Source organism: Columba livia, chromosome 9, assembly GCF_036013475.1.
Source record: "Columba livia isolate bColLiv1 breed racing homer chromosome 9, bColLiv1.pat.W.v2, whole genome shotgun sequence".
Taxonomy (NCBI): Eukaryota; Metazoa; Chordata; class Aves; order Columbiformes; family Columbidae; genus Columba; species Columba livia.
Window position 1 is genome coordinate 23,420,193 of NC_088610.1, and position 11,510 is coordinate 23,431,702.

At 45.6% G+C, this 11,510-nt stretch overlaps 1 protein-coding gene across 2 annotated transcripts in view; it reads right to left on the reverse strand.

The window, feature by feature from the left end:
* The window catches only part of HS6ST1 (heparan sulfate 6-O-sulfotransferase 1), a 176,800-nt gene extending 169,326 nt beyond the window's left edge, over positions 1-7,474 (reverse strand). The window contains exon 1 of one of the 2 annotated variants that reach the window (XM_065073192.1): positions 6,506-7,474. In XM_065073192.1, the coding sequence (XP_064929264.1) occupies positions 6,506-7,023 (518 nt within the window). In that variant the 5' untranslated portion in view covers positions 7,024-7,474. The remainder of the gene's footprint in view (positions 1-6,505) is intronic. The other variant, XM_065073193.1, reaches the window with a different exon arrangement.
* Between the last annotated feature and the right edge of the window lie 4,036 nt (positions 7,475-11,510).

The following is an 11,510-nucleotide window of genomic DNA, read 5'->3' on the forward strand; positions in this document are numbered from 1 at the left end:
TGGGTTAGGAACACATTGGCAACGGGTCATCTAGGACTTCAATGAGAACCAGGAACGTGGGCATTGCATACAAATAGGACTCTAATAAGACACATCAGTATCACCTATGAGATGAACTCACAAAGGAGTTTTCTTAGATAATCCAGGCCTGCATACCATGAATGACTTTCTAGAAAACAGGTCCCAGGTTACACTCCTCCAATTTCTGCAACAGGCAGCCAAAAGCTTCTGCTGAACAAACCCATTAATTCTAACTGTGCAAATCAATGAAGGAAGAGGCCACGAGAGAAAGCTAATCTCTTCTTCCTTCCTAGAAGAAACAGATGGCCCAGAGGGAAGGCAGCACAGTAATCATCCTCAAGTTATAACATAATCTCCTGTGGCAGTGCTTTCTTAAGAGGTAATATGACCTCTTCCAGTTCACATCCTCATATCCAGCTGAAGACCTTCACCAGGCTGCTGCAGGTTAGAGGCCTCAGCACACCCACCCTGTCACAGCAGGGAATCCTGCAGCTCTTCCATCCCGCCACATCGAATCCACACACTTGCAGATCACTCGTTATTTTTCACTGAAAGCCTCTATGGCGCTAACAAACTCCAATTTTCTTAAATCACAACAATTTTCTTAAATCACAGATTTCTTTCAAGATGCGACATTAGGTTCATAAGGTGGCTTGGCTCAACATCACATAAATTTGGAAGAGATATGCATGCTAAAGTTGCTCAACGAGTGACAGAGAAGAGGGTCTCTGGCATTTCAAACTGCCAGCACAGGGCCACTAAGCAGAGCCTTGAAAACAGAGCATGGCATCAGTTTGGCCAAGATGTTTCACACAAGATATTACAAACTGTAATTCACTAAATAACCACCCTCAAGAAATCTGCATGCACTAGTGTGGTGGAAAACATCAGCCTTTGTGCCTTTGCAGTGGACCGTTCCTTAAACACTGTCCTTACACTGGGACTAGATATGAAAGCATAGGGTTCAGTTATTAATAAAATCCAAGGCAGCTCTTTTAACGTAACAATTTCTGAATTGTTGATCAAAAAAAGGTGTTTAAAAGTTTTAATCAGAATAGCATATTTATGGTTTTGGAGTGGGAAAGGATAAGGGCAAAAAGGCAAAATCTGAGGTCTGGTTAAAGTGTTTGCAAACATCTAAGCAGAAAAACAAAATCACAATGTTATGACGCAACTTTTGTTTAAAGATTAATGAAAAACAGCCAAATGCATAGTTTTGCAAAATCAGGTTAGTCTAAGTATACACGCAAGCAGGGACACATCTAAGGACACGTCCTTTTGCTTTGCCAACAAAAAGAAAAGAAATAGAAAGAGTAATTAAACCTGGTGTACCAGCCAAAAGTCTTAAGCTCAGATAAACACGGCACCTCAAACTTAAGGCAGCTATTTGAATAGTTCCAACTTTCAGCTACTTTTAATTACTATGTCAAATGTAAAGATTTTCACTAAGAAACTACCCAGCCCTTCAGAATTGTTTGGCTCTGAAAGACCAAACTCGTTTTATGAGTGAGCACAACTGGGTGCACAAGAGGGTTCCTATCAGACTAGCAGGCTTTAAAATAACCCACAGGCTCAGGACTGGAGACAGCAATCAGGCTACTGAAAATAAGTTTATACTGAAACTTCCTCACCAGTCCTTAAGAGAAACCAGTCTGAGCTGAACTGGTGAGTGGAAAAAAATGCCCTTTGCTCCGTGTGGACAGGTATTTCCCAACACACAGATCCACAAAGAATTATACGCTTAAGCTTTTTAAAAGTGCTAATAATATAGAAATGATCTGGTAAAGCCTTTCCTTCTCCAACAGTTGGTCTCCTAACAGCGCACCTCTGCAGTTCCTAAGCACACATACAATAAAAACCTCATCAAGAACAGATCCCTGCAAAGGGACAGAGATGTGGCTGGAAGCTGTGAAAGGTTCACACTTCAGAAAAATCAAACTAACAAACTGCTGAGCCCTGTTAATTGTTTCTTTTAAAAAATAAAACAATGCAAAACATAAGTTCTAAACAGCTTATCAGAGATTGTAAAACTATGACTGATCTGTTTAACAGCAGGTTTCACTAGCCTGCCATACATTTCTTACACAGAAGTATGTGGATTACAATTTTGTTATTTCTGAAGCATATGAAATCTTCAGAAAATATTGAAATTGAAAGCGTGCACTGCTTTTCAAATTACAAAGAAATACTTGTGGCATTTCTTTTGTCCATAGATGAAATCAGAAACCAAACTTCTATGACAGACTAGCAGAGAAACACACAAAGCCAAGCTTAGACTAGTGTCTTGAGGTGGCTCATTAAAAAAAAAAAGTTAAACCAAAAATCTACCTGGTACTTGAAAGAGAACAGCAGAAGGCAGAGCATGCACTGAGCTGGGGGGCACAGACCAGCTATGCCCTTCCTACACTGCACCGAGCACACGCCTTCTCCACAGCAACAGGCGGCTGCAATAAATGAGATTTTAAAGAAGCTGTATGCCTTAAAGTCCTCTCCACGGGAATAACGTGTCTTCAGGAAAAGCCAGCTTGGATGCTCCTGTTTTCATGGCACAGAAGAAACCAGCAGGATAGCAACAAAGCCTAGGTTGCCTTTTAGTTTTGGCTTTGTTTTGTTTTTGGTTTTGTTTTTAGGTCGGAGAGGAAGCACACAGAATTCTCTCAGCTTAATTTATTTGGTTTATTGTTCCTGCGGCACATTACATCAGAGTCAAGCTCATGCATGAAGTGTCCTACAAGGACAGCTCCAGAACACCTGGCCCTGCTCTGCTGCTGGGAGCAGGCAGGAAAGACGCAGCCAGCAGGGCAGGGAATCACCTTTCCTCTGGGGTAACAAGGGAAACCGCACACACCTCGAAGGGCTTGCACTCCGTCCTTTAACACAGGAGACAGACAAGTTGCTAGCAGGTCACTTCACGGAGTTTTCTAATTCTGGAAGTCAAACTACAGAACCGAGCTGACAGAAAAGTTTGGCTTTTTATTTTAGAATCCACTGAAGAGACTAGATCTCTTGCAGTTTTAGGTGAGATGAATTTAAGGGAGTAGTTCACAGAAACGACTCAGCCTTCTCTTTGGGAAACATCATCACGATGACTCAAAGCACACATCCTAATACAATCTGCTTTATTTTTTTAAAGACACAAGTCTTTACCAGCAGTTATTTATGCCTAACAGTACAAGGAATGAATAGGCCTCCATCCCCAAAATCTTGGAACGTGCCCCCTCCCAAAGCCATGAAGAGAACTGCAGCTAAGTGACTGATAAACACAGCCAGCCTCAGAGTTCCTCAAGTCCCAAGTTTTACAGCCCCCAAACAAATCACTTTCTTTTACTGGCTGTGTATAAAACATAACATTTGCTTCAAGAAGTGCTTGTCCAGAAGTCTTTTGAATACAAAAGCGGGAAAGTCACTAGTGGGGAAGGGCTGGGAAGTGGAGAGGGGGATGAAAACCAGTGGTTTGCTGTCATTTTTTTTTTTTTAAAGAGTGCTAACCCATTTGCACTAAAACACCCACCTCTAACTGCTTGCTGTATCAATGCAAAAGAAAGAAAGAAACAAAGAAGAAAAAAAAATTGCAGTCTTTGGCAATCTAGGGCTCCTAATCATTAAGTCTAACACAGAACAGCAGAACAATAAAAGGAGCAATTGCATTGTAAATTTATGTACCATGCACAGGTTATGGAATGTAGTGCAATAGGGCACTGTGCAGTGATAAAACTGCATTCCTTACAAAGTTAACAGCTTTAAGCTCATGATTTGTACACGTGGGCAATACTGAATGACCTTCATGCTTTCCAACATTCTCTAGTAGAAGGCAGATTTATTTGTTATCACAAGTCAGTTGTTTTGTTCTGGGAGATAAACACACAGCTGGAAGAACAAAGGTTTAAACTTTGCATTTAGTAGTAAATGCGGAGGCTAGTACATTAGCTTTAAAAGCCTAGTTTGAAGACTGTGCTCCAAAACCCAGGGTGGATAATATTAGAATCTGAGTGAACCCTGCCGGAATGGTGGTACGCTGCTCTTTTTCTTCTTTTTCTTTTAAAAGAGAAAAATCAGTATTTTCTTAGTTCAGTTCCATTATAAAACAGTGGCCTCTCCAGCATATGCCTTATGTAAAACTATGTCCTGTTTCAACATAAGAGATCCGACATTCACAATGGAGAAGTTACATTGCTCTTAGTGTAACAGACCTAATACAAGACTATCCTTTCTCTAACAAAGAAAATCCATCCAGTTTTAATTTTAAACAAGCATTGTCTGTCTCTAATTACCAACTTCCTTAATAAATAATAGTTTGGAAAAGATCCCTACTAAACTGGCCTGCACTACAACAGAACAGTGTCCTAGGACAGTATTATTAAAATATTCAGCAGCTGTTCACTGCACCAAAACCATGCCCAGGATACAATGAACAATAAATTCTGGTTTCTGTTTAACAGACCAAGGCGATAAACCTGAGATTATCTAAAACTTCCACTTCATAGTTCCCACACAGCTGAAAACCAAGTTCCAATTTAGATTTCAGGGAAGTAAAACTACCACATTAAGCAGAACTATTTCTGGATACGCAGAGACATGAGGAAACGGGACAAGATTAATTAGCCTTCCTGCACATCCAAAAATCAAGACAGTTAAGAAACTTATAGTTTCTGATGTTCCAAGAAAAATTACCACGTAAATCTTATTTACAAGCATTTGAGATGAGGCAATAGGCTTCTGGTTCCAAACTTCCTATGAGCTGCAGTAAGGAATTTAATTGCTACTTCAAAACCTGAAGTGCCCTGTTCTCAGGTACCTACACATAAACAACTGCTTAAGTAGGATGAGCCAGTTCAGTTCTGAACACCTAGAAGATTTTAGTACGAAACTGCCCATGGAAGCACACAAGGCACTGAGACAATTCATAAAGCTACACAGGTCTTTACATAAGGTTAATGGTTTGCTCGCCAAGTGCCAAGGTTCACAAAACAGGTAAATTTTTGTTTCTTTTTTTAAAATCAGGTTTGAACTTTGTGCATTTTTCCTTTAAACACTTCACTAAAATCCCAACAGCAACCAGATGGGCTGAGGATATTCTACTGTTTTCAAGAACCTTATTAATACGAGACCATAAGAAAGCCTCAATACTCTGCTCTTTAGACAGAGGCTTCCGTTTGCTGCTCCTGGGTCAGGCAGCAAGACAGCAATCTGAGCACAGCACTTGGATGACTAACACTGAAATGGGTTGAAAACAGCAGCAATCATGACAGAGACAATAAAGAACCCCAGCAATCACAGACAGCTCCAATGAAAAAAACGATGATAAAAATGCTTCCAAAAAATGCAGAACAAAAACAATTATGATGCTAACCCATAGTTTCTTAAAGGCTACTTTTCACTAAAGGGATTATGTATGGTATTAAGAATATGCATTTAAATAAAGCATATGGCGTAACCAAATATTAGCATAAGATCTTGAACACCTTTAAGAATGAAACTTGAAAGCAAACATTACAAAGTATCATAATAAAAACACTGATAGGGCAAGGAAGGTGTGTGCGGTGTTAAAAACTAGTCATCAATTCAAAAAACGCTGCCTTCTGAAATGAAAGACACAAAGGTATATTAAGTTAAAAGAACACAATCTTTGGAGATCTTAATATAAGCTACTGTCTTTACCAGAGTACTTCAAATAGAGAATTCCTCTGAAGCTTATAATTGATAAAGAGACCAAGGTAGAGAAATAATAGGGTAAGAGAACAGAAATCCACCGGCTGTTGAATGGGGATGCACTGAGGGGTGCTTTGGGATGGCTCTCTCTCCCTCCTGGTGCACAAATGAGTGAGACAGAAGGAACATATACAAGCTGGATCCTTCCCCAAAAGAATTCACCTCAGGTCTCCAATCGAGATAAGCAGCAAGGAAGACACAAAAAAGGTGTTTAAGGGATATTTTCTGCAACGTGCAAAAAATTATCAGGCAGACTAAGGCGGTAAAACAAAGGAATTAGCAAGAGGACTGTTGGTCTCCTCAGTTGCACTGGAGAACAATTTTAGCCGGAGGAAAAGGGGACACGCGTTAGGGCAAGGCTGGCTCCAAAGGCAAGCTTCAGACTAGGGCATGGTGCAATGGGTTCTGAAAGGTGGCAAGGGAGGTCTGACATAAAGACTATGTGTTTACAAAAGAGAGTAAGTGGCACAAATACATAAGCTTGGTCCACGCAGGCTGTCAGAGCAGCAGAACATGTGCTGAGGGTGCAGCGTACGCGGTACGTGGGAGGCAAAGAGCAGCGTGTTTGGCTGGGAAGGCAGAGGGAAGGCGCAGGGCACAGCCTGGAGGCCGGGCGGGGAGGACAGGTGAGCCGGCCGAGGAAGGGCTCGGGGCAGGTCGGGGCTCAGCCCGGCAGCAGCAGGCACGGGGACGAGGCTGCGGGGCGGGAGGGCTCGGCCGGGCGGGGGCTCGGGGCGCCGAGGGGCTCGGGGCGCCGAGGGGCTCGGGCCGGTACCTGGGCGTCTTGGCGGCGGCGCTCTCCCGGCGGTCCAGCACTCCGGGCACGCAGTTGGTGAGCTCGGTCCAGTCGGCGTGCAGCCCGCAGCTCCAGCCCGTGGAGAAGCGGGAGAAGAGCCAGGTCTCCCGGCGGTTGGGCCGGTAGCAGGTGCACTTCTTCTGCCCGGGCCGGCAGTCGCAGGGCACCTCCAGCCGCACGTTTTGCACCAGGTGGCGGCCGAAGGTGGTGCCGCCGGTCTTCTGGATGTGCAGGAAGACGATCACGTCCTCGCCCTTCATGTCGAAGGCGAGCTCCCGCTCCAGCTCCCGCACGGGGAAGTAGTACTTCTTCACGTAGTGCGGGTCCGGCGTGGGGAACAGGTCCAGCTCCTCCGAGTAGGAGCGGCCGCTGGGGGAACCCAGGCTCAGCCCCGGCCCCACGTACTGGTACAGGATAAGCATAAAGCACACCGAGACGGCCACGATCAGCAAGAACTTGCTGGTCCTCTCAACCATGGTCCTTCCCGCACGCTTCATGTGTCACCATCTCCCGGGGCTGCCGGCGCTGGGCAGACGGCGGCGGTGCCGGGGGGCGGGCGGCGGAACCCGGCGCCTGTGCCAACCGCCTCCCCCCACTGCTCCCCGGAGCGGAGCCTCCCCGGGGGCGGTGGGCCGCTCCCTGCCTTCACCTCGGCTCCCCGCTGTCCCCGCCCGCCCCGCCGCGGGCAGCGCCGGGAGCGGGGCAGGGGCAGCCCGCAGCCAGCCGCTCCGGAGGGGCCGCGGCACAGCAGCGAACTTGGGAGAGAGAGAAGCAGGAGGGGGGCGGAGAGGGACCGAAACGTAAAAACCAGCCCCCTCCCGCCCTCACCCCCCGCTTCAGGAAGCCAACCCCATCCCGCCGCCGCGCTCCGCCGTGCCCCAGCCCCAGCGGCACCGGCGCGGCAGCGCCCGCCCCCGCCGCCGGCTGCACCCGGGCTGGGCTGGGCCGGCAGCGAGCGCTTCCTGCCCGCGCCGCCCCGCGCCCGGCATGCACAGCGCCGCCCGCGCCGCCCCGAGCCCGCCGGCTGCGGGCACACGCGGGGCCGCCGCTCCGCTCGGAGCCTCCGCCTGCAGCCTCGCCCGGTCCCGCTGCCCGGCCCGCAGCTGCGGCCGCCGCCGGGAAGGCGCCGCTGGCCGGCGCTCCGCGGTTAAACCACTCGCACTGGAGAGCCGGGTGGGCTGCGGGGCGGCGGCGGCTCTCTGGAGCACGCGGCTCGCATCGCTGTCAGGGGCAGCCGCTGTATGCAACCTCAGTAACAACCTCAAACAGCGAGCCTCGGCACTCCCGGGGGCGAGATTTCTACTCCCTTTTTGCAACACCAGTTAGTAGGAACAGGAAGATTTGCATGGAAATAGGAGTAGGTCTTCCCACATGTGTCTGCTCCCGCTGCTGCCGCCACATGGGACACCACAAGCCTTCACTTGCAATGTTCCAAGTGGATGCTCTGGCCCCACTGAGGATGATGATGATGTCTGTGTGCAGGAAGATGCCTCCGCACGCCATCATCCACATAATTTGGAGATAATAATAACAACAGGTGAAGTTGAGGCAAATTTAGTTCGGTGCTATTTACAGAAAACTTTCCCAGCGAAATGCTTCCTGCGGACCTGCCAGGCAGCCTTCCATCCCCCAGAAATCATTTGCAATACAGTCTCATGAGTGAAACAAACCACTGGAAGACCCAGGAGCTGCAGGGCAGGTCGCTGGCTTGCAGCTGCATTCTCTGTGGGCAGCAGGGAGAGGTGCTGTTGGGAGGAACGGTGCAATAAGGACCTGCAGAGGCCAGCTGGTGTGCTACAGCCAGGGACGTTAACCAGCTTACCCAAGCAGAGTCCTCTCCAGAAGGTGCAGAAGGGTCCACAGCTGGTCTGTCAGCCCAGCGCTGAAGGGCAGGTGGGGTTCACTTCCACAAAGTGTCCTGGCAACCCCGGAAGATGACCGTCTACTGCCTCTGCCAGCTGCCTGTGAATGGAGAATGAAAGGCAGCCCCGTGTCAAAGAGCACAGTGATGCTCAGTGTAGGGGCAGTCATGCTGGCACTTCACCTAGACACGAGGTATTGTCTATGCAGAGTTAATAATATGAACAATTGCTGATTTATAGCCAAAAAAATTCTAACTGAAATACCATACATTCTGTATTTACTGCTATTAGTGACAGTTTTCTTAAGTTTACGGTGCTCTTGAAAACAGAAGTTACTAGTTTTTAGCACTCTGGCACTAAAATATTCTCATTGGATTACTCTTACATAGGACACAGGTTGTGTCTTACGTAGGTGTAAGGAAAGACATGCAGATGAGCCATTGTTAAACACTGGGTTAAATTTATAAGGGCTTAGGAGGAAATGAGATCCCAGATTTTCATTTGAACACCATGACTGATAAATCTGCTACATTTTGAGATGGCTGCATTACTCACAAGTTGTGAAGCCCCAGTGAGTTATGCAGTTCTTCCCAAACAAGTAACAATAAAATGTTTATAGCACCCAAAAGCATCATATAGTGTTCAAACCATTTATTTTGTTTGATATTTTCCTTAGAAGTCTGCTTCTTATTTTCTTCTTTTCATGCAGGCTAGTAAGTCCAGAAACAATGATGTCATCCTTACACACAAAGTTCAGCTAACTCCAGCAGCATAGCATACACCCAATTTAAAGGTTTGAAATTTATATTAGTATTTGCAAAATACAGGCACATACACAAAGTTTACATACACGGTTGGACTATACACCACGGCATAAAAAATGCCGAGCAGATTTTAGGATTGCAATGTGTTCGCCTGGAGTTATAAATATATAAATATTTGGAAATGGCAACTATGAAGAAATCAGCCATTAAGTTCATTCCAGTTACATGAGTTATTTATTGTTAATGCATTGTTTTAACTGTAAGATATAAAACATTTTGGCTTTTCTCTTTAGTTATACAGATGAATATATTCCAGTGGATTTCGTTACTGATTTACATTTGTGGTAAATATAGTGCCTGTTAGTTTGTGAAAGAACAAACTAAAATACCATCCCTGAAAGATAAACAGACCAGAGGCTCATGCCCTGCTCATCTACACCCACCCACACAGGTACACCCCAGCCGAACCAGGAGACCCCGCAACACCAAAGCTCTGGGCGCCAACGCTCTGATTTTTCCTCAAATGCTGTGGAATCCTTCCCTGCTAATTCTATATGCTGCTCCAAACTGCTGGTATTTCCAAGGTGCTTCCAGGTATGACTCACCTAGGATCATCACTTAAGCGAACGCTTAAATGCATCCTTATTTATACTTAAGGTAAAATTCCACTGAAGAGAATGATAGAGTAGTTCTTTGCTGCACAGGGAGTTAAACATCAAGTACTGCATCACTGCTAGTTTAGACCAGCATGTTTCTTAGATCAGAGAAGATCTGAGTGGAGTTAAAATAACAAGATCTACACTTTTCCTGGCCTTTCCAATGGAAACAACAGTGGAAAGAGATGAGAAATCAAAAAAATACAAGTTGTTACTGCTACCTCCTGTTACCTACTGCCACTGCCTGCTTATTCTGAGTTAACCTAGACCATGGGTTTAGCCATTTTCTACCTTTCCAAACTGAATCTTCCACTCTAAGGCCAGACTTCCCCAGGCTTTCCTATGTTTCACCTGGGATTCATCAGTGGGTCTGACTGGCTTCAGGAGCAGAACTCAGAGCGACAATCTGCAATCCCCAAGTTGCCTAGACACTAAATGTTTACAGAGAACAAAAACACTTACAGGAAAAATGTATTTTTATCTCTAACCTGTGGACTGGGGGAGATGCACTGCAGATTTCCCCTCTCTGCATTCTTCTAGGCAAATGCAAACGGAAGCCCCCCATGCTTAGCCCACTGAAAAAGTCCTTGGACACTTCAGTGTCTATCTGCTTCTTTGCATCCCAGTTTGGGAAAATAAATTTTGCAGCCTATTCCTGGCACAAATCCTACCCTCAGTTGTCTAATGGCTTAACCTGCAGCCAGTCCAGCGTGCACTGGGACCCGCTGTCTCTCCCCTGCTTGTACAGCCACCAGTAGGTCGCATGGAAACTCCAAGTGGGCTCTGCCAAACATCCCTTTTTCCACTAGCAAGCCTCACATAATCCCTCACTGAGTACATAATATTTTACATCGCCTTCATGTCCAACGCAAACGAGGTTACATCAGCCACACAGATAACCATCATGAACAGTTCAGGTGTCCATTTAAAAATGATACCAAAAGCTGCAGGAACTCCAAAATCAACAGATCAAAGGTCATGTTGTATTTAAATCTGCACTGATGCAAGCTAGGACTTTAAAAAGTGGTGGCAAAAATAAACCACATCTTAGGTGCTAGGAGATCAAACCTTTAATGTGGACTCCACGTGTTTTATTTTTTCAATATCATTTCCTTTATTCTGTGCTTGACACTAGACAAGACCACTTGTAGCAGTGGCTCAAATTCTGCGCTTTTATAGAACACACAACTGAAATACCTAGTGACTTTCCACTCCAGGTCTATGCCAGACTGAGCAGAACATCTAATACACACAACTAAAAATATTCTATCTGGAATTTTCATAGGAATCCAGTCAATCCAGGAGCCTAAGTTCGATTGATTTTCAGAGGACAAAGTCACATCAGGTACACTTGGGAGGTCTACTGTTTTTATACATTCCCTTACACTAGCCTGTATTTGTGAAAGCATTAACTTTGAATTCTCACTACAAAATAAATCAGACTGAAGTCAGGCTTATGCTAGCTGAGTTACTACACCTAAACTTGATCTACACTCAGCCACTTTGCTAATCAAGAGAGACCTAGACAGCTAAGCCAGCACTCATGACTTATTCATGGATATTGCTAGGAGCGAGATACAAAGATTAGAGATGCTCTTACAAATAACAAGAAATAAACACAAATTTTGCAAATGCACTTGAAAAGTATTTTATCATTTGCTTGCTACTGGCCATTGGATGCTTAAATATTTACCTTAAGATC